This window comes from Dama dama, chromosome 3 (assembly GCF_033118175.1).
Source record: "Dama dama isolate Ldn47 chromosome 3, ASM3311817v1, whole genome shotgun sequence".
Taxonomy (NCBI): Eukaryota; Metazoa; Chordata; class Mammalia; order Artiodactyla; family Cervidae; genus Dama; species Dama dama.
This window is the reverse complement of record NC_083683.1, coordinates 71,904,985-71,928,335: the sequence shown is the minus strand read 5'-3', so window position 1 is coordinate 71,928,335 and position 23,351 is coordinate 71,904,985. Positions and strand designations below refer to the sequence as shown.

At 43.9% G+C, this 23,351-nt stretch overlaps 3 protein-coding genes across 3 annotated transcripts; all 3 read left to right on the top strand.

The window, feature by feature from the left end:
• Positions 1 to 1,092: 1,092 nt before the first annotated feature.
• On the top strand, positions 1,093 to 2,028 carry LOC133043452 (olfactory receptor 2AP1-like). Its single transcript, XM_061124307.1, has one exon. It carries the CDS (start codon positions 1,093 to 1,095, stop codon positions 2,026 to 2,028), a length of 936 nt encoding a protein of 311 aa, XP_060980290.1.
• Positions 2,029 to 9,989: 7,961 nt separating this feature from the next.
• On the top strand, positions 9,990 to 10,925 carry LOC133043447 (olfactory receptor 6C4-like). Its single transcript, XM_061124292.1, has one exon. It carries the CDS (start codon positions 9,990 to 9,992, stop codon positions 10,923 to 10,925), a length of 936 nt encoding a protein of 311 aa, XP_060980275.1.
• A 10,139-nt stretch (positions 10,926 to 21,064) lies between these two features.
• On the top strand, positions 21,065 to 22,003 carry LOC133042695 (olfactory receptor 10P1). The gene has a single exon (XM_061123566.1). The coding sequence runs from the start codon at positions 21,065 to 21,067 to the stop codon at positions 22,001 to 22,003; it is 939 nt and encodes a 312-aa protein (XP_060979549.1).
• The last annotated feature ends 1,348 nt before the right edge of the window (positions 22,004 to 23,351 follow it).

Genomic DNA, 23,351 nt, shown 5'->3' with positions numbered 1-23,351 from the left:
TTAATGAGTTTCTTGCAAGGACAGGCTATAATGAACTATTTCACCAAAACTTAGCCTCTGTTCACCGATGCCAAATGGAGACATGGAGATAGAGTTTTGGGTGAAGTAGAGAAAAAGTAGCTTTTATTGCTTTGCCAATAGGCTAGTGCCCTCAAGACTGTGTGACTCACCCTGGAAAGGGTAGTGAGGAGTAGGGTGTGATCAGCTCATGGACAGTTCTGGGATTGGCCAGCATCAAGTTGAAGTTCTAAGTATCATCAATCTTCTAATTTCAACCAGTCTAGGGTCTATGTGCTTGCTGTCAGCAGTTTTCACCTGGAGGGAGTCTGCTTCCTGTAAATATAACTTAGGAGAGTGTGTCAGGCCTTTATCCATATCTTTCAGGGAACTGTGAGTTTGGAAATTCAACTATGTGGCAGAATTATGGTCTAAATTGTTACCAGTTTCCCAGACCAATAGCTACTCTTTATTTCTACATCTTCACATTTCCCAATCATTAACTCTTGAGTCAGCATTTTACTTCGGAAGACAAGGACACGGGGACTTGTACACAGTTTCACTATTATGTCATCTTCATTAAACTGAGAACTGTGTTTCCCAGAATGCCCTCACCTGTATGGTCCCCCTTCGTATAGAGTCAGACAGAAGAACTAGCAAGAGGTCTGAAAATAGAAAGTGATGCAGCATTACTCTGAAAGTTGTTTTGTAGCCAGATGAGGTGATGGACAGAGGAAGCTGTGATCAGTGGATCAGAACACATCTTAGTTCTTCTGATCTTAGCAGAGGATTCTGTATAGACTTTCTCGGATGAAATAAAAGGGAGAAAAGAGGGAGGAAAGAAGGGAGTGAGAGAGGACAGTCACTGGCATCCAATAATTCTTTCAGGATTCTAAAAAAGGTGACATTTTTGACTAGGGAAGGGCCTCTAGAAGCTTCTGCTCTGCTTCCCTCAATCCAGTGGGAGGCATATCTGATGCTTCTATCTGCCCAAGATTGCTAATGTCTGATGTCTCTATCTGCCCTGGATTGCTAATGTCTGACGTCTCTATCTGCCCAGGCTTGCATGTTTCTGGAAAGGACCTGAAATCCACAATGGCCAATCAGACCTTGGTGACTGAGTTCTTCCTCCAAGGCCTGACAGACACCAAAGAGCTTCAGGTGGCAGTTTTCCTGCTCCTGCTGCTTGCCTACCTTGTGACTGTCTCTGGAAACCTGGCCATCATCAGCCTGACCTTGCTAGACACCCGCCTGCAGACCCCTATGTACTTCTTCCTCCAGAATCTGTCCTGCTTGGAAATTTGGTTCCAGACTGTCATCGTGCCCAAGATGCTGCTCAACATTGCCACGGGAACTAAGACCATTAGCTTTGCTGGCTGCATTGCCCAGGACTTTTTCCACATCTTCCTGGGGGCCACGGAGTTCTTCCTCCTCACAGCCATGGCCTATGACCGATACATCGCCATCTGCCGGCCCCTCCGCTACCCCATCCTCATGAGCAGCAGAGTCTGCACACGGCTCATCCTCACCTGCTGGCTGGTAGGCTTCTCCCTCATCCTCATTCCCCTCATCTTCACCAGTCAGCTTCCATTCTGTGACACCCACATCAACCACTTCTTCTGTGACTATACACCTCTGATGGAGGTGGTCTGCAATGGGCCAAAGGTGCTGGAGATGGTGGATTTTACCCTGGCTTTGGTGGCACTGCTCAGCACGCTGGTGCTGATCTCCATGTCCTATGTCCAGATTATCCGGACAATTATCCGGATCCCCTCTGTCCAGGAGAGGAAGAAGGCTTTCTCCACCTGTTCCTCCCACATCATCGTGGTCGCCATGTGCTACGGCACCTGCTTCTTCATGTATGTAAAGCCTTCTCCAGGCAAAGGGGTTGATCTCAACAAAGGAGTGTCTCTAATCAATACAGTTATTGCCCCTCTCCTGAACCCCTTCATCTACACTCTCAGGAACCAGCAAGTGAAGCAAGTGGTAAAAGACTTGGTCAGAAAAATGACTGGGCTCCAAAATAAATAGCAACACTACAAGGCACCTTCCAGGGTGTGTGAGGAGTTGAGGCTCACTCACTCCCATTACTTTGTCCTCCACAACCCCTCTCAGATTCACTCTACCTCTGTATTTCAACACATAATTCATGTGCCAAAGATGACCAACTGTCAGAGACTGCGAGTGGTTAGTGCACACTCTTTGCTTCCCTGTAGCCACCTACATTGGTTGTGTCCACCCACACTGACACTGGGTTTGGCCATGTGGCTTGCTTCATACAAGTGACACTTAATGTTTCCATTGTTAGTTGCTCAGGCATGTCCAACTCTGTGAGCCCATGGATTGTAGCCCACCAGAGTGTTCGTGGAATTCTGCAGGCAAGAATACTGGGGTGGGTAGTCATTCCCTTCTCCAGGGGATCTTCCTGACCCAGAGATTGAACCTGGGTCTCCCTCATTGCAGGCAGATTCTTTACCATCTGACCCACAAGGAAACTTGCAGAAACTCAAGAAGTCTTAGAAACCTACAGCTATGTGAACAAGCCTGGACTAGCCTAGGCAAAATTTGCCCCCATCACCCTTGCAAATAAATTCACACACACAGACACGCATGCTCGCTGCCACCATGAAACAGAGCTGCCCAGCTGACAGTGGTCAAATATACATGAATGGGCCCATCAAAGACCGACAGAGAACCATCCAGATAAGCCCAGACCAAATCACCAACCCACAGAACCACGAATAAAACAAATATGGTTGCTTTCAGCCACTAAATATCAAAGTGGTTTATTCAACAAAAATTCATCAACAAAAAGTAAGCATATATGGTAAACACATGCAGTGTCCTGATTCAAGATCTACCATTAAGAAGTGAGGGACAAAAAAAAAAAAGAAGTGAGGGACAGAGTGATTGCCCATATGAGCTGTAGTTGGGATGATCAGGTCAGGAAGGAGGAAGAGGTCAGAAGAAGGTCTCTTCTCACCTATGGTCACAGACCATAGTTACCGAGAAATAGATTGTCTACAGGATGCATATTGAGGCAGAGTTATTTATTTTTCTTCTGGGGCATTCAGTGTCCTCGTCACAGGTAATCTGACCCCTGAAGTAAGACTCAGATAGGGAGGTTGGTAGATTTTGAAGGTCTTATCCTATGGAGCCTAACTTTAGCACATTCTCTGTGTAAAATGAGGTTTTTTAATTTCCCAGAAAGCTCAGGAGCCACATGTAGCCTCAACTCCTCCACACTCTCTTCAAGGGCACTTCTAAGACATTGTTTTCCAGGGACTTCGTCACCCAAAATAAAGTTCTCAGATGAATGTGATGGCCTACGGGAGAGAGACCCAGAGCTTCCCTAACTGGGAAGCTGCAGGAAATGGTCAGGCAAGAGGAGGGTGTGCTGATTTACCTACTTCCCAGCCTGAATCAGTTTTTTTTTAGTATTTTTGACTACACTGGGTCTTTGTCGATGCACACTGAGTTTCTCTAGTTGGGATGCACAGGCTTCTCATTGCAGTGGCCTCTCGTTGCAGAGCACGAGTTCTGGGGCGTGCAGGTGTCAGTAGTTGCAGCTTGTGGGCTCTGGGTGTGTGGACTCAGTAGTCACGTGCAGGGGCTGAGTTGCCTGGCAACACAGAGGATCCTGCTGGACCAGGTGGTGAACCCCTGCCCCCTGCCTTGGCAGGTGGGTTCTCCACCACTGGACCACCAGGGAAACCTCTGAATCAGTCTTAACTCCATTCCCCAAGCCCAGTAAAGACAGACAATTTAAAAGCCAGGTCCAAAGCAGACAAATGTTGTATGCACCCACCTTAGCAGTTGCATCTTAAAGGCTAACACGCTGCACTGATACCTCTAAATTCATTTCACCTCCCCTCCCAAGTTTTACAATGTGAAGGTAATTCCATTGTGAGGCCCCCACCAGGTCTGTGGAATGATAGGGAGAGGGGCTGAGGACGCAGGACACAGTTTATAACATGTGCATATAGAAGAAACCATATGCTCAAGGCATAGAATCAATATTCCAGAGATAATCCGGTTAAATGGCTCTTTCCAGTGGGATTTTCTACCAAATGTTACCTACACACCACACAGGTTAAGAAACCTGAAAGGATTTCAATTCTCAAACAATGGAATCTCTGTCCCGGGAATAATTTAGGCAAATAACTCCCTCTGGTGGGGTTCTGTGTGGTTTTGTTTTGTCTTGTCTTGTTTTGTTTTAGAAAATGTCAGACACTGAAGGGACACACCCAAGGAACTCTGCTTAGAAACAATCCTCAGGAGAAGTCTTCAGGATTCTCAATAAAATTAAAAGATCAATATAAAATCCTTTTAAAAAAAAAGTGATAATTGGCCATACATCTACTCTTGTCTCAAACTTCAAAAGGGAAAAATAATAACTTGAAGTTTTGCTTTCCTCCCTTCCTAATAACAGGTGCCAGGCCGTCTCTGAAGGTGAGCGTGGAGCTCAGAGCGGCTCTAAAGTTTCATTCTGTTTTAGTATGGGAGAGATCATCCCACACTAAACATCCCATTTTTTTTTCATCCTGGACAACACAACTCATTCTAGGGGTGGGGGAGCAGAGGAAGGGAGAGAGAAAAGGATAAATAAAAGACAGGCAAGGAGGGGAACTTCCCTGGTCGCTCAGTGGCTAAGACTCTGAACTCTCAATTCAGGGAGCACTCCTAACGCAAGAGGCCTGGGTTTGATCCCCGTTCATGCTGATCCCACATGCCACCCAGCGGAGCCTAAATAAATAAATGTTGGTTTTAAGGGGTAGGAGGGAAATGGGAAAGAATGAGAGGGAGTAGGAAAAATAGGAGGGATGGAGGGAGACAAAGAAATTCTAATCTTGAAACTCCTGTTTACAAATACATTTCAAGGTAGTCAAAGCATGAATTCTCCAAAATTATTTCCCCTTGGAAATTTCCTTCTGAGTGCAATTTTTTTTTTAACTTTTTGTCAGCACCGAGTAACATGTGGGATCTTAGTTCCTTGACCAGGGATCGAACACACCCCTCCTGCGATGGAAGCTCAGAGTCCTAACTATTGGACCACCAGTACGTGGAAATTTTTTAAGCGCCTTATTGAAGCATAAAATATATTTGTAAAGATGCAAAAAAATATATTTTTTGAAACTTTTATTTAAAAGGTGAATATCTGGATGTGATCTGGCCAAACAGATTGGATACTTGGAACAAATCCATTGAGCACAGATATCTATAGATTTTAGTGTTTCTAAAACCCTCCACAGTTTTCTGCTTGTTCTCAGTTGAAATGCCCTTGGTTCAATTAAAATGGTATCAAAATCTTCAAATTGCACGACATGAATAATTGGTTAGGGGGATTCACTATTCTATATTTTGTCTGTTTATAAAAATTAAATTTTTTCAATATAGAAACATGAAATGGGTTGTATTTAAGTAGCTAATGTGTTGGGGCTCAATGTGAAGATTTACGTCCCAGTATTTTAAAATGTTATATCTGGACAGAAATCTCTTGGTGGAATAATTTATGAGAACCTATCCTTTGACTACCTTAAAATCTATTTGAAAACATTAGTTTCAAGATTACTGAATTTCTCTCTTCCTTTCTCTTCAGGTCAAATCAGTTGTTCAGTCATGTTCAACCCTTTGTGACCCCGTGGACTGCAGCACGCCCAGCTTCCCTGTCCTTCACCAACTCCCAGAGTTTGCTCAAACTCATGTCCATTGAGTCCATGATGCCATCCAACCATCTCATCCTCTGTCGTCCCCTTCTCCTCCTGCCCTCAATCTTGCCCAGCATCAGGGTCTTTTCCAACAAATCAGTTCTTCACGTCAGGTGGCCAAAGTATTGGAGCTTCAGCTTCAGCATCAGTCCTTCCAATGAATACTCAGGACTGATTTCCTTTAGGATGGACTGATTTGATCTCTTTGTGGTCCAAGGAACTCTCAAGAGTCTTCTCCAACACCACAGTTCAAAAGCATCAATTCTTTGGCACTTCAGCCCTTTCTCTTTCCTCCCCACCTTTTCTCATCCTTCTCCTTCCCTCCCCCTCCCCCCACTCTCTTCCTCCCTCCCTCTCTCATTATGACTATCCCACTTTTTCTCACTATGGACCGGCATCCTTGATTCTTCATCCACTGTGACATAGCCTTTTATGCCTGCCCCATAAAATCTAAATCTTCTTCCATAACTGACTGCATACAGTTAGCAAACTCAAATACTATATAAGCACCCAGGAAAGAGATTCTAATTATGACAGTTTGGCCCTTGTGTTATCAAGTTCCCATCACCAGTGGTTAAGGAGCTACCAAGAAAGGTTCTCTTAGGAGAATGTGGGCTGGGAAGAAATGATCCCACATACTGAATACAAAATAATCTCTCTGTGCCAGCTTCTGACTGACCACATTTATCTCTTCTTTCACATGTTTACACCACCTTGGCTTCTTTTTTATCTTCTTGTCCTTTGCTTCTTTGAAGAATCCATTTCCGGTATCTCTCCTGTCTTGGTTTACACACCTTTGTCCTTCTGCCACTTCCATTAGCTTGTTTTGTCTTTCCTACTGGGGGTCTAAGGGTTGGAAGACTCTTGGTCAGTTACACATTATTGGTCTCAAACCCATACTTACAGCTTTCATTTTTTAAGTCATTCTGCCTACAGCTAAAGAGTAAGCACACATTCACTACGGAGAACTAAAGACAAACTTCATGATCTCATATATTTACCTTAGACCAATCTTGAAAATAGAAACCATTCTTGTCACCAAACTCAAGAGGAAACTCCAGTACCATCTGCTCTCTTGACCAGAGTCAAGTGTAACAACACCATGGACCTCCCTCTCAATGATTCCGTGATCCTTGAAGCTCAGTCCGCTATTGAGTTTTCCATGTAAACGATCTGTGGATTCCAAGTATATGAATAAAAGCCACCTAGAGATGCAGAATCAAAAAGAAAATGGAGATGGGGGAGAGTTCCCTTGTGGTCCAGTGGTTAAGACTCTGCCTTCCAACACAGGGAAAGTAGATTTCATCCCTGGTGGAGAGCTAAGATCCTACATGCCTCACGGCCAAAAAGTCAAAATATAAGACAGAAGCAATACTGTATAAAGTTCAATAAAGACTTTTTAAATTGTCCACATTTAAAAAAAAAAAACAACGTTTAAAGAAAGAAAATGGGGAGGGAATATCAGGGGAGGTAGTTCAAGTCCATTGAGGAGAAGATAGATACATATATAACATCCTGCCTTTCATCAGAAAGCAAGAATCAGAGAACAACGGTCCAACACAGGAAAGAAAGAATTTGCTCTGAAATAAATGCTAAACCTCCCACCCCCATGGTGAGACAGTGATGCCACTGACAGTAGGAAGCCAACACCACTTCTGCATTCCTCATGCTCCTGAAGAGGCACATGGCATGCTGTAGAATTAGGCGAACCAGCTGTCAGATGCCAGTAATTCAGAGTACTTGTTATGTGATGTTGGGAAAACTACACAACTTTTATGTTCTTTATTCCCTCATCTGCAAAATGGGCAAAATAATAACAATAATAATAATGATAAGTAGTCTACCATTTACTGTATTCCAAGCACTCTTCTAAGCACTCCACATCTAACAACACATTTAGTTCTTATGATAGATTTATGTTGCAATTACTATTCTTACCCCCATTTAACAGATGAGGCAACTAAGGCATAGAGAAGCTAGAGAAACTTCTGAAGGTCACACTCCTACTAACTAGGTGGGCCAAGAGCCTAAAAATAACAAATGCCTCAAAGGTAGTGAGCATAAAATGATAAAAGGATGGAAGTTAATAAAACTCTGCCCAGCTCAGGTAAAATGCTTGATAAACTAATGTTGCATTTTTCTTATTATGATCATCATTATTGCTTCAGTTCCCACAAGACTTTTTCCTGTAACTGAAGCCTTTGTCACAGCGTCCTCATGGGTCTCTTTGGAACATCTTCCTAGTTAACTGTCAAAAGTTAATTCCCAACATTATTTATTAAGGCTAATTAAAGTTTTCTTGACCTGGGACCCCAGAGAAAAATTTATTCCCCAACGTCTCTGCTGAGTAAACTCAATAAAATGTGTATCACTCAAACTGATAAAAAATTGTATAGAAGTCCAGATCAAGTGGAGGAAAAAAAAGAGACTGTGAGAAGCAAAATATTCCTCTATTCTTCAATTAGTTTAAATAAGGTAGCAACTTCAGAAATTGTAGATCCAATGCTAAGCGGGATCAACTTATAGAAAAGGTAGTAACAAGTGATTGATTAAAGGCAAAGGGAGCTAGGAACTATTTCTTTTCAAACTCCTGCTCAGGAAACCTGTATGTTTTGTGAGCAATCAGGGTATGGCGTAGTACTAGAAAAGTGGGATATATGTTACATTTTATCCTACTTTCTTATCCACATCTGACTTCTCAATTTTGACTCTTCGTGACAGCATCCAGAGATAAAATCCCTCAACATCTTTTCTGAGTGTCAAAAAGTGAGTATGTCCTTAGTTCATCAATATTATCACTTTATGGTGACAGATTATGAAATCCAACTGAATGTGATTTCTACTACTGTTTTTTACCATTAAAATTCTCATTCAGGTTCATTTTTTTATATTTAGATTTTGAATATGGGGATAAAGGAAAAGAGAAAGACTCATTTTGTGGTCAGTGACACTCCAGAAATAACTATCATTGACCATTTAAAATTCTTCCAGACATTTGGAAATATATGTATAAATTCCCAGTTTCTTACACAGATAAAAATCACAATATAAACTTGTGATTGTGTTTACTTCACTAGCAATATATTGTAAACATACAAAAGTCAGTACAGATAATTTTCCCATTTTATTCCAAATACAAAACGTCACAATTTATTTACTTATTCACCTATTGGTGGAATTTTTATCTTTTACAATTCTTCTATATTACAATAATGTAATGAACTTCTCCAAAAAATTATATATTCAGACTTGTGATTATATTTCTGTAAAATGCAAATGTAAATTTCTCAATGATAATGTGGAAAAATTCTCCAAAGAGCACAAAGTGAGCAGAAGCCTGAGCCTCTCGTTCAGAGGGTGACACTGCCTTGACACTAGAGTCCGGCGAGCACAGTGGGCCAAGGGCCACTGGGACTTCCGCTATGAACTTGTTCTAGATAAGCACCCTTGAAGAGCCTTAGTTCCTGTGATACCAGAAGATCAGAACAAAGATAAATGCCTAAAATGATTCTTGACCCTAGCAGGTTTTTTTCTGGGAGGAATCCATATTAGTCTGTAAGGGACCAGGCTGACTCTTTCCTACTTTTCTGTAGCAGTAACATCTGTGTCCTGAAAACTAAAAGAACATAAGAAAGACTCCTGGTCCAGTAAACATTACTCCCTGAATATTTAAGCAGTTAAAGAAAGCTTTCCTAGAATTATTGGCTACCTATAATCTCTTCCATAGGTTAAAACCAGAAGAAAAAGTCTCATACAAAAAAGAGTTCAATATTTTAAAGCTTTCTCCAAACCTGCCACCAGGCACAAAAGCCAGAATGTAAAAAGAGCTATTCACTCCTGCAGAGCAAATGGATCTGGAGGTGTCTGATATGTTGAAGAAGACAGCAATGAAGTAAATCATCAAAGCATCAACATGAAGGAAAGATGAAACATCCCTACAAGATCTTGGAGAAGGGTTTCATAGACAAAGAGGGGGAAAAGCAAAGAGTGGATAAAGAGGTAAATCTTTATATGCAGAAGATGCATTTTGGAGTGCCAGGTGACTATTTCATTGCTTCAAGAAAAAGGCTTCAAAAAGAAAGCTGCCTACATGGGAACCTGGGTAAACACATTTTGTGAAGGGCCAGTTGAGACCAACAGACATTCTGTTAACTTAGATAAAGGAATTTTCCATGAACAAATTTCAAGGGGAATCCACATCCTCCCCTCAACATTCCTGAGCTTTGCTGCCCTTTTCATACCTCATTTCCCTTCTTCTCAGCTTCACAGGCAGAATCATTAGCAATGAAAAACCGAACTTTGACAGAATTCATTCTGCTGGGACTAACAGACATCCCAGAGCTTCAAAGTATCGTCTTCATACTTCTCCTCCTTACCTACATAACCAGCATCTTAGGAAACCTGATGATCATCATCCTCACACTACTGGACTCCCACCTGCAGACCCCCATGTATTTCTTCCTCTGGAACTTCTCCTTCTTAGAAATTTTCTTTATATCCACTTTCACTCCTAGGCTACTGTTCAGTATCTCAACTGGGAACAAGAGCATCAGCTTTGCTGGCTGCTTCACTCAGTATTTTTTTGTGATATTCTTTGGGGCCACAGAGTTTTACCTTCTGGCTGCCATGTCCTATGACCGCTATGTGGCCATATGCAAACCCTTACATTACATGACCATCATGAACAGCAGAGTCTGCATCCAGCTAGTCCTCTGCTCTTGGCTGGCTGGATTTCTCATTATCCTATCCCCAATCATCCTGACCAGTCAACTGGATTTCTGTGCCTCCAATGTCCTGAATCATTATTTTTGTGACTATGGACCCCTCATAGAAATATCTTGCTCAGACACAAGACTCCTGGAGTTGGTTGACTTCATCTTAGCAGCTGTGACGTTGGTGGTCACCCTGGTGCTGGTGATTCTCTCCTACACAAACATCATCTGGACCATTCTAAGGATCCCTTCTGCTCAGAAAAGGAAGAAAGCCTTTTCCACATGTTCTTCCCACATGATTGTCATCACCCTCTCTTATGGCAGCTGCATCTTCATGTACATAAAACCTTCAGCAAAAGAAGGAGTTGCCTTCAATAAGGGAGTCGCTGTGCTCAATACATTAATTGCCCCTTTATTGAACCCATTTATTTACACTCTAAGGAATAAACAAGTAAAAGAAGCCTTCAATAATGTGACCAGAAAAATAGCACATCTTTATTCATTTTAGTGGCCTCAGAATCAGTGGAAATGTTGAATGATTCATTAAAGTTATGCCAACTGATAATTTGACCTTGTGATAACTCCTTTTGTTAAAACTGTTTCTCAGATGAACTGACTGGAAACACACATCAAAATTTAGTTCTACATCTGTCAGCAAGAGAAAGGTATTCAAAGAAGGCCAGCTCAGATATTTTATTTCCTATAGATATCTTTTAATAAAGAAGGAAAAATATCTTTAGAGTACATACAAAACAGAAGTGTCTGATTAAAAATTGCTTTACTTGTCATAAATCTAGTGATCAGGTGAATGACTGTATCTACCTTCAATGAAGGGCTCTTTGTCTTATCAATCACTATCAAAAAGTTGTAAATATATTTTGTCAGAAATTCCTAGATACTTCCCAGGAGAGATTATTCATGATGCCACACACATACAAAAAATCTACTTCATAAAATGTTCTCAGGTTTTAAGCAATTTTCTTCTCCCTCCAACAATTCCAAAAAAAAAGCTTGCCTCTTTCTGGCATCTCTAGAAAATGATTCCTACTGTAAAGTACTATAAGGAATCTCATGTCTGTTCATAAGGACATTTCTGATCACCGAGATGAAAATGAAAACCATTACCAAGGAATCATTTGGACTCCATTTAAAAGTAACTTCAGGTGAAGAGATGTCTCAGGTTATGTTGGCAGCGATCTGAATCCGTTGTAGCTGGAGTCTGGCAAAGCCCACCTGACTTCTGCAGGATGCCTTTCTAGACGAACCTGAGGAGGCTGGGCATGTCACAGATGCTTCTTAGGGAGGCCTGGGGGTGCTAAAGTCTATTAACTCTCTATAACTTTCTGCATTTGGAGTCCCTTGGCTGCCTCTCTGACCCTGCCAATCATGTGGTCATTGCTTCTGAGAGTTAACTGTCCTCTACCTCTTCAAGCCACATCATTCCCATGAATATTAACAAGCCTAGCTCCATGACTCTCTGTCCCACCATCAGCCCCAGTAAAGGAGAGCCGTCACTGCACTTTTTAGTGATGCTGTTGGCCCCCTCAGCAGTACATTTCCCATGACCTTGTGAATGATCTGTGCTGCGGGCCTTCCAATGGAACAAACCAACTAATAGGCCTCAAGTTCATATGTCATGTACCTATTTCATTATTCCCACCTCCCTCGGGCTTTTTACTCCTTCCTTCACCATCTTCCAGACAACTCAGGTATTTCCACGTCACTGAGTGTTGGACATCACTCACTTTTTCAGGCACTGAGAGCTATTCCAGTGTTGAAGTGGGGTCCCTGGGAGGATGTTAAATCCCACATCCTAAAAATGTGTTCCCAAGTCAATAAATTCTTGCTCAGTCAAGCCAGTCTTACATTCTGGGACCCTGATCAAATCCTAGTCCCAGGAACACTTCTCTGACTTCTGCCAGTACAAGCAAGCCAATTCTTTTCATTCCTTAGTGTATAGGTTCTTTCCTCCTTTACCAAGTCCAGCATTTCCTCAGCTGGATTATTCTGGGTTTAATCCTAGTTATCAGTCTAACATCTACGAGAGGAGTCAGGGACAGCTCTTAAGGGGAACATCTGATGTCTTATAAATAGGAGACCTCCTAAACATCTTCCAGCTAGCCCTTGGTAGGGAATAGTGGCCACCTCTGCAAATCCAAAGTGCTCATAGCAAGCTGAAAAGTTAAAATCCTCAAAAGCATCTGCCCAGATATGTCTTTTCCACATTTTCAGTATCTATGTTTCCTCCATCATGGTCCTGAGCTTCATAAAGGACCTGCCAGAACTAAGCACTCAAATGTCTCTGAAGTTCTCTGCTGCTAACAAGTAGATCAACAACCCACTCAACTGTCTGTTCTCACCACAGGAGATAAGGCCTCTAACCAACCAACACATAGGTGAGCCCTCTAGCTGCCACACTTTGCCATTAACTGCTCGTTAACAGCCCTTAGATTCTTATTACCCTCTTCAGGGCATCAGTACAACTTAGCAACAGTCAACTCTATGGTCTTTGTAGGCATTTTTTTCCACTGTATTTTTCTAATGCCTGCAACATCACATCTGCCACTGTCTTCCCCTCCACCAGGAGATTTTTCCAGATTAACACCAGTGAAAATTTAACAATGAGCCACTGCACTATATGCAAGGTAATAGCAGCCCACAATTGAAAGATTTCGAAGACTGTGGTGTACTGAAATTATTGATAACACCAATTAAATTTGGTGTTAATTGTCAAGCAATTTCTAACTCAGTAGGTCTGATTTATCAATTATCAGCCTTTACACACCAAAATAATGCCCATTTCTGTGTACAAATACTGTTTACCTCAACTTCTACTATTTGGCTGTACTTAATAATAAACATGCATTTAGAAATTACAAGACACACACACAAAAAAAAGAAATTACAAGACACACAAAAAAGCAAGAAGAAACAACCCATTAATAACAACACAAAACTTTGAGCCAGACCCAGAAGTGACACACATCTTGGAATTATCATACACGGACTATAAAATAATTATGATGCCAATGTTAAAATATCTAATTTTTTTTTCTTCCTTTTTTTTTTTTTTTATTAGTTGGAGGCTAATTACTTCACAACATTTCAGTGGGTTTTGTCATACATTGATATGAATCAGCCATAGAGTTACACGTATTCCCCATCCCGATCCCCCCTCCCACCTCCCTCTCCACCCGATTCCTCTGGGTCTTCCCAGTGCACCAGGACCCAGCTCACCTACCAGTGAGACAACACCAGACCAAGACCCCCTAGGCCCTTGCTGTACCCATCAGGGGATTGACACCAGCTCCAGGCCCAGCACAAGCCTGCAACCTGCTGTGGCAGGACACAGTCCACCCACCAGCAGGCTGGTGCCTGTCCCCAGACACCTTGGGCCCTGGCCCCAACCACCAACATGACAAGGGCAGCTCTGAGACACCTTGGACCCTCAGCCAGAAGCCCCAATATCCAATCACACCCACCAGTGGGCCAAGACAAGCTTTGGGACATCCCAGGCCCCACACCCAACTTTTTCAGGGAACAGACTGGCCTATCAGTGGGCAAACACCAGCTCTAGGACCCCCAGGGCCCTATAGTCAGAGATTCCAGGACCCAGATCCACCCATCACTGGCATAGCACTACTCCAGGGCCCTCTGGACCTCAGCACCCCCATCAGTGGTCTGACACTAGCCTCAAGTGACATGATAGATTACATGGATGTAATAAATATATATGGAGTATTCCATCCAAAAGCAGCAGAATACACACTCTTTTTCAAATGCACATGAAACAGTCTCCAGGATAGATCACATGCTGGGCCAAAAAACAAGTGAGAGCAACAGATCAAGAGTTAATTGCTATTGAAAAGATAGATTGTTATGCACAGTCCCCAAGATGGTGGGGCATGCCAGACCACGCAGAGCCACACAAAGTAGTACCAGGGTCAATTAGCAGGCAGAGGGAACTAGGGGATAACGTGAGCAGGAGCCTTTATTGTGCTTTTCATGGCAAGGAATGGGTAAGGCAGTGTAGGCAGAGTAGGCAAAGTAGACAAGTTCAGTATTAGCTAGTTTGAATAACTTCTATTGGCTCTGAGTTTAGGGCCTGTCTCTAGTTGTCTAGTACCAAGCCGGATATCAGAGCTCAATAAAGCTGATAGCTGTGGGTATGGGCTCTAGATTGCTTGGTTTACATATGAAAGGTATGCTTACAAGTAAGTAATTTCTTATCTCTAGGAATTAGCTGACCCTGAGAAGAGCAGTCTACCCACATGTCAAAACATCAGAATAAAAAGACATGCTGGGAACTCTCTGGTGATCTAATGATTAGGACTCATCACTTTCACTGCTGGAGTGCCCAAGTTCAAACCCTGATGGGGGAACTAAGATTCTTCAAGTAACATGGCTTGGCAAAAAAAAAAAGAATAAAAAGACATGCTTAAACACAGGGACTAAATTATTAGGGTCTTATAAATCAAGTGAAGGAGTCTACAGTTTACCTAAAATGAGAAGCTATTGACCTATTACAAGATTTAAAGGAAAAAAATGATACCATCTGACTTATACTTGGAGAAAATCACACTGGCTGGGTGGAGACAAGAGATGGAACAAGAATGACTGTGGTGAGGGAGAGGGACAATCAGCTAGACTGAAAATTTAGCAGCAAAGATGATAAGAGGTGGTTGCTTGGGATTAAATTTTGGATGCAGGATTAATAGGCTTTTCTGAGAAATTGAATATGCAGTGTTATAAAATAAATGTATTAAAATAGACAATCAGATTGTTTATGTGGGCAACTGGGTGGTAACAGATCCCTTACTGTTGACAGGGAAACTTGGGAGAGGAACAAGAGTTTTACTCGGGACATGGTAAGTTTGAGATGCCTCTAAGACATCTAAAGAGAGATATTCAGCTATATATACTGTAGAGGCCATGGTCAAAGATTTAAGTGTAGAAATCACAGAATTTAAAAAGGAAAGTTTTAAGAAGGAGAGGGGATCAAGCATGTCAAGTACTGCTGAGAGACTCAATAAGATAAAGACTGAAAATTATCCATTGGATTTGGTAACATGAGGGTTGTTAGTGATCTCAATAAGAAAAAATCAGTGGAGTAATAGAGACAATTGGAGAGAATGGGAGATAAAAAGAGGAGACCAAAAAAAACTCCATGCTGCCAATGCAGGGAGCCCTGGGTTGATCCCTAGTCAAGGAACTAGATCCCACATGCCTCAACTAAGAGTTCCCCAGCCACAACTAAAAACTCTTCATGTCACAACTAAGACCCGGTGCAACCAAACAAATAAATAAAATTTCTTTTAAAGTGAAGACAAGCATCAACTAGAGGGCATCAAGAGTTGAGGGAAAGGCCCAGGCTATTCCAGGTAACACCTGTGTTCTATTCCCAAATTTCACCAATTTTCCCAGACATGTTAAACATTCATAAAACTTAATTCTTTGGGTAAAGACCCCACTAAGAACATCTGCAGTAATATGAGGTGCCTGAACATTGATGCAAACCCTGACTCTTTGCCATGAACTGATGGGTAATGGGTTCACTGGAATACTTTCCATCTAAAAAGAAAACCAGGCATGAAAATCAATCTAATTCAACCACATTTCACTGTTATTAACTTCTAGAGTTTTCTAGAAGCATCTACATTTAACAGGGAGACAAGATTTCACACAGAAGAATGAATTGCCCATCATGAGATTCTAGATATGATGGAGGGAGACCCTCAAGTCTCATGTCATTTGCGACCAAGGAAATCTTACAATGTGTGAGGAAACAAAGTTAGCCAGGAGAGGAACAGGTATGAGGAAAATGAAGACATAGCTTGGCCAAAAAAAAAAAAAAAAATGAGGCTAAGGAGAGGAAAGAGGATGCAACAATCACTGGAGACTTAGACAGAATCACCAGCCCATGACACTATATTGGTTCAGAGTTACTAAAGGAGCCCCCAAGAGTCAGAGCCGCCCAGGTCCCCAGGGGTAGAGGTACAAGATCAGCAGTAGAATAACTGTGGAGCCACAGAGGTCAAGTCCCACAGAGGAGAAAGAGAACAACAGAACCCAAGCCTGTGCCCATCAGCCCCACTCCAGCTGAGTGGCCATTTCCACCTCCCCAGGTACGTGGCCCACAGAGCGCCGGGCAGCCTTGGACCTTTCCCTGATAAGACTAGACTCTGCCCAGGGACAGGAAATGAAGAGGAACAGGGGATAGATCAGGACTTGCTCAGGGCCTTACGGGCGGTCTCTCTGGGCTGGAAGCTGATACCTGTACCTGGTCAGGGAGAAAAGAGGCCAGGGGAGGTCTCCCAGATCTCTAATACTCATTTGCAAAAATATGTGTTAGAGGTCACCAGCCTGGCCAACCTGGGAGAAGGGTTTCCAAACAGGAAACCCTGGACAGTTTCTATCAGATAAAGCTGCAAATAATAGAGCAGGCGAGGGTATACATTCAGAATATGCAAACCTTTGAACGTGTCCTATGAGCAGTTGTGCTGTGGGATGGGTCATACCATATGATAATTGTGCAATCATGTGATATGCACACTTGTAGTGTGCCTAATAGGACGGGTTGTGTGTGGCTAAGTGATGGGGTTGAGGCAGTGACTAGTGAGTGCAGGTCAGTGTGATGACAAATGACAATAGGTGGACATTCATAGCCTCCACACTGTCTATGGTCAGTGTCTGATGAAAACTTAGGGCATTCTTCTCAAGTCCTTATGGATGGACCTCATCTCAGAGCCCACAGATGAACCTGGATGCATCCTCCTTCGCCCCTCCATGTGCTCCCCAACACAAACAACATGCGCACACAAACGCACAAACACTGCCCCATACAGAGCTCCCATTAGTACTTCAGGCAAAAAGAAAAATCTGAAAGAAAAAGACGAACTGTTTGACTATGCTTCCCAAGATTTCCCTGCCAATAAAGACTGCCCTCGGGACTTCTCCGGTGGCCCGGTGGCTAAGACTCTGCACTCCCAGTGCAGGGGACCCAGGTTCGACCCCTGGTCAGGGAACTAGATCCCACATACTGCAACTAAGACCCAGCGCAGCCTAATATAAATAAATATTTTTTAAAAAGACTGCTCTCTTCCCCCATTTTCCCCATTTCCCAAATCCCCCAGTAGACTCCAGAAGTCCAGCCTCCAGGATGACAAATCTCCCCCTCAGAACTGCTGCCTATTCCAGTGCACCCTTTAAGAGCCTTGCTTCCTGCATTCAGGGCTCTCTGAGCTGACCAGCAGTGCGGCCAGCCAGCCACATATTCATCGCTCATCATCTGCCCATCTAGCCAGTTATCCATACTTACCTGTTGATCCAACCATATACCAACTAATATTTGCATCATTATCTAAACTATCCCCCAAAATGGAAGGATTTGAGTTGCCAGAATATGAGAGGTATTTGTTGAATGCTGGTAGAGAAATTAAACAGATGACTACAAGAGCTTTTAAAAGGACCCCTCAGAATGTTATGTGATCTCATGGCAAAATGGCTCTCAGAAGCATTGAAAAGGAAAGGGAAAAGACAAATTAGTATATACACCATGATTAAAAGCATATAAGATGAGTTTGCAGTGGGATAAAGACTTGAGGGCAATACACAGAAAGAAATTTAACCAAGGTGGGAAAATCATAGATGACTTTACTCCAAATATTTCTTAAATATTTTAGTTGCAAAGATATTATTTTTAAAATCTAAAAACAGCACAATCTAGCCCACAGATTATTTAAGTGGATTGATCATCTGAAGGATTATTGACCACAGTCAAGAGGAAAAGGGACTCAGATACTCCTGTCCAAACTGACTAGATGGAGTTCATCTCCCAGAAGTATAGGGTAAGGCTGTTGACCTCACTGGAGATACAGTAGGTATGGTGGTTGGAGCCTCAGGTCCCAAGTTACAGTTCTGGTTCCACCATCCACTCTGTTATGGTGTGATCTTGAAGAAGTTATTTAAGCTCTTGGAGCTCTGGTTCCTTATCTGCGGTGACAGAATAACAGCTATCTCTAGAGTTATTATAAAGTCAACTGAGATACTGCATAGCATGCAGCAACCTCGAAGTGTCAGCCACAGACTCAATAATGACTTAAAGCCAAAAATACGGTGAGTGGACAAAATGAGGGTGGGGGGAGGTTAAGGGTCTCCTGCTTAAAGATGAAGATGACTAGCTAATCTTCACGTGTGGGGTAAATAGGGGTAATACAAGCTCGGCAAATCTTGGGAACCCTGACTTCTCAAAGACTTGGGGCCAGTTCCCTGCCTTTGTCCAACTAACTGAGTAACTTGAAGCAAATCCCTTAACCTTTCTGTCCATCAGTCCCCCGTCTTTATTAGTGCATTCATTCATTTAATAAATCTTTAGCTGAACACTTGGCATGTGCAGCATACCATGCGAGTTGTTCTGGTGATTAAATTAGCCTCTAAGACAGTTGATAACTTAGTGACCAAGAGAACAGGCGCTGGAGTTAGAACTCCAAACTCTTGGATTTGAGCCCAAACTCTCTCCGTTACTAGATGTGTGACTTTGAGAAAGATACTGTCTGAGCTTTCATGTGCTCATCTGTAAAATGGAGAAAGTAAAAGTTTCTATGTCATAGCATGATTGTGAATATCCAAGGGTTTCATGAATATTAAGTCTTTTAGCATAGTGCCTGGTGGGGACCCAGCACTGGTTCCCCAGCTCACTGAAAACATTAGCAATTGTGAAAACAGACAGCGCCCGATGAACTCCTCAACTTACCCTGTAGGACCTTACAGTGGAGACTCTTCTCTAGAAAGTGCTGAAACTGAGATACAAGTAATGTCTCACGAGAGCATTGGCAAAGGTTCTTTCTTCAAATATTTGAAGGCTGTCTGGTACAAAAGGGCTTTGACATTCTACAAGATATGAGAATTTAGCCAAGACCAATGAATGAACGTGTCCTATAGGCAGAGGAGGCCAGTGCTAAAGGGGGCTACCTAAATAGATGGTGAGTTCCCCATGACTGCAGATGCTCAGAGACACTACACAGCGTCCTTCTAAGATGTTGTAGATAACACCTGAGCATTGCCATGCTGAAACATAGGACCCTTGGAAGTGAAAGTCGCTCAGCCGTGTCCAACTCTTTGCAACCCCATGGACTATACAATCCATGGAATTCTCCAGGCCAGAATACTGGAGTGGGTAGCCTTTCCTTTCTCCAGGAGATCTTTCCAACCCAGGGATCAAACCCAGGTCTCCCACATTGCAGGCAGATTCTTTACCAAGTGAGCCAAAAGGGAAGCCCAAAAATATTGGAGTGAGTAGCCTATCCCTTCTCCAGTGGATCTGCCCGACCCAGGAATCAAACCAGGGTCTCCGGCATTGCAGGTGGATTCTTTACCAACTGAGCTAAGAAGGAAGCCCTAATATGACCCTTAAGGTCACCTTTTTTTAACTTTTTATTTTATATTGGAGTACAGTCAATTGACAACATTGTGATAGTTTCAGGGGGACAACAAAGGGACTCATCCATACATATGCATGTATTAAGGTCACTTTTAATCCTGAAATTCCATGGGTAATTATTTCTGATCAGGAGGAGCAGAGAAGCTGCCATAGGCAGGGAGAACTTGAGTTGAGCTTGAAGGATCAGTGGGATTTTAATAGAATGCTTAGAAACATTTCCTGCAGGGGGTACTGTCTATGGAAATGCATGGAGGCCTGGAGAACAGAGTACAGACAGCTGGGATGGAAGATCATAGGGCCCAGCTAAGAGGAGAGAAAATTACAACATGCAACATGGCCTGTGGCTGCCCCACTCCCCTCACAAAGCAAGTGCCAGAAGCTGACAATCTATGAAAAAGATTCTACAGTATCCCAGGTGGTGGGTGGTGGTGATGGTGGTGGTGGTTTAGTTGCTAAGCAGTGTGTGACTCTTGTGACCCTATGGATTGTAGCCCACCAGGCTCCTCTGTCCATGGGGGTTTCTCAAACAAAACTACTGGAGTGGGTTGCCATTTCCTTCTCCAGCAGATCTTCCCACCCCAGAGACTGAACCTGCGTCTCCTGCACTGCAAATTGACTCTACTGCTGAGGCACCAGGGAAGCCTACAGAATCCCAAAGTAGGATCCAACGGGGCAATATCATCACACACACAGTCACATCATTGCCTGACACTCTAAATCCACAGCCCACCATGGTGATCCCTAGACATAGGCTTGGGGCAGTCCCTGACTGAGCCCACTGCTGAATCTGGGGTCAGGAGACCTAGATTCAAGTCCAAGCCGGCCACTCCCTCCATATAGCCTCTGACAAATTATTTGACCCCTCTGAGGCCCATGTGCATGCTAAATCTCTTCAATCATGTCTGACTCTTTGTGACCCTATGGACCATAGCTTGCCAGACTCCTCTGTCCTTGGGATTCTCCAGACAAGAATGCTGAGCTGGGTTGCCATGCCCTCCTCCAGGGAATCTTCCCAAGCCAGGGATTGAACCCGAGTCTCTTATGCTTCCTGTAATGGCCAACGGATCATCCGTAAAGTGCAGACCCTAACTCTCCCAGTTGATTCAAGAGGGACTGAATGAAAAGTGCTTTACTAAATTACATAAAGGCCAATTGTTTCTGTATTAACATCTCTTTCTTGGCTGTACCATAGGCTCCAGCCTGAACTTATGGCTAAAGAAAATCAGACTCTGCCTGAATTCCTCCTCCTGGGATTCTCCGACCTCAGGGCCCTGCAAGGCCCCCTGTTCTGGGGGGTGTTGCTGGCCTACCTGGTGGCCTTGCTGGGTAACTGTCTGATCATCCTCCTCACATGGGCCAGCCCCACCCTGCACTCTCCCATGTACTTCTTCCTGCACCACCTCTCCCTGGTGGAGCTACTCTACACCACCGACATCGTGCCCAGGACACTGGCTGACCTGGCCTTCCCGCACCCCCGTGCCATCTCCTTCTGGGGCTGTGCAGCCCAGATGTATGTCTTCATTGTCCTGGGCATCTCAGAGTGCTGCCTGCTCACAGCCATGGCCTATGACCGCTACGCTGCCATCTGCCAGCCCCTGCACTACTCCACCCTCATGAACTGGCAGGCCTGCATGGCCATGGTGGGCATCTCCTGGCTCATGGGCATCATCACAGCCACCACCCATTCCTCCCTCATCTTCACCCTGCCTTTCCCCAGCCACCCAGTCATCCCGCACTTCCTCTGCGACATTCTGCCAGTACTGAGATTGGCAAGTGCTGGGAAGCACAGGAGTGAGGTCTCTGTGATGATGGCCACCGTGGTCTTCATCATGGTCCCCTTCTCTCTGATTGTCACCTCTTATGCCCGCATCCTGAGTGCCATCCTGGCAATGGCCTCCACCCTGAGCCGCCGAAAGGTCTTCTCCACTTGTTCTTCCCACCTGCTCGTGGTCTTCCTCTTCTTTGGAACGGCCAGCATCACCTACATCCGGCCCCGGGCAGGCTCCTCTGTCACCATGGACCGCATCCTCAGCCTGTTCTACACGGTCATCACACCCATGCTGAATCCCATCATCTACACCCTTCGGAACAAGGAGGTGACAAAAGCCCTGTGGCATGTGGTAAAGAGGCAGGTCCCCTCACCCTGAAAAGACTCAGGGGTTGTCTGCTCACTCACTCACTGCTGCTCCTCCCAGCCCCCAGATGCTAGTTTAAAACCCAGCCGACCAGAAACCGTGTGTGTGTGTGTGTGTGTGTGTGTGTGCGCGCGCGCGCGCGCGCATGTGTGCGATCACACTCAATCAGTCATGTCCAACTCTTTGCAACCCCATGGACTGTAGCCTGCCAGGTTCATCTGTTCATGGAATTTTCCAGTCAAGAATACTATAGTGGGTTGCCATTTCCTCCTCCAGGAGATCTTCCCAACCCAGGGAATAAATTCACATCTCTTGTGTCTCCTGAATTGGCAGATAGGTTCTATACCACTGCACCACCTGAAAAGCCCCATGCAGCATCTCAAAGGGATTAGGCTTCCTGGCAGAAAGGGTTGACATTAAAACAGAGAAATCTCAAACTTACCTCCTCTCCCACACCCCAGACTCACTCTCAAAGAATGAGTTATTAGAGCAAAGCAGAATGGGAAGGAATGCTGACTATGGGGAAGAATACTGAACATCTTCTAGGTTGTTCTGGATCCCTGAGCAAGGTGATTGTCATGGCTATACCAGTCATCAGAGGTCCATGTCAGTCATGAAGGCACATGTCTATGAAGGTGACATCCAACTAAGTGACCCACCTAGAGGCCACGGAGTTTACCTTGCCTTCATCTCCTTTCTCCCAGAAACACACTGCAATCTTATGCCTTGGATGCCTTTTAGAAGAGAGGGAACTCTTATCCCCTCGAAATATTCCACTTGAATGTTCCTCCCTGCTTTTCCCCATCCTTGACTTCTGACATCATCCTTAACTGGTGATAACATGTCCAACTGTCAAGAGCATCTCTCCAGTGTCCCCTGTTCGTCTCCCAACCTGTGCCATCAGCTTGATCCCGGACCTCCTTCTCCGGCAACTCAGACCATATGAAACCCTGAGGCCATGCTGGATGGGAATTGGAAAGTGGACACTTAACAGTCACTATGGCCATCCGGCATTGGACCCTCCTTCATTGTTAGAAGAATCTTTCACTTCAGAAGTCTGGTGGGGAGAAAACCTATCTCCTTCTGAAAGCTGAGAATAGTTCTTAACCCCTCACCCAGGCACATGACCCATTTCCACCAGCTGGAGGCACCATTGCCTAACTTTGACCAAGGCTCCAGTGCCTGCAAAAGGCAGAGAGCAGCCCCTCTCTCTGACAACAGCAAAGAAGTCTGCAGCTGAAGAAGCAAGTTCCTGCTGTAGAAGTGGCATCTGGTCCCTCGACAACATCAATGGTTTCCTCGACGGACCAGCTCATGTTTGGGAGTTACTCCTGGTTGAGGGACTGATGCTGAACCTGAA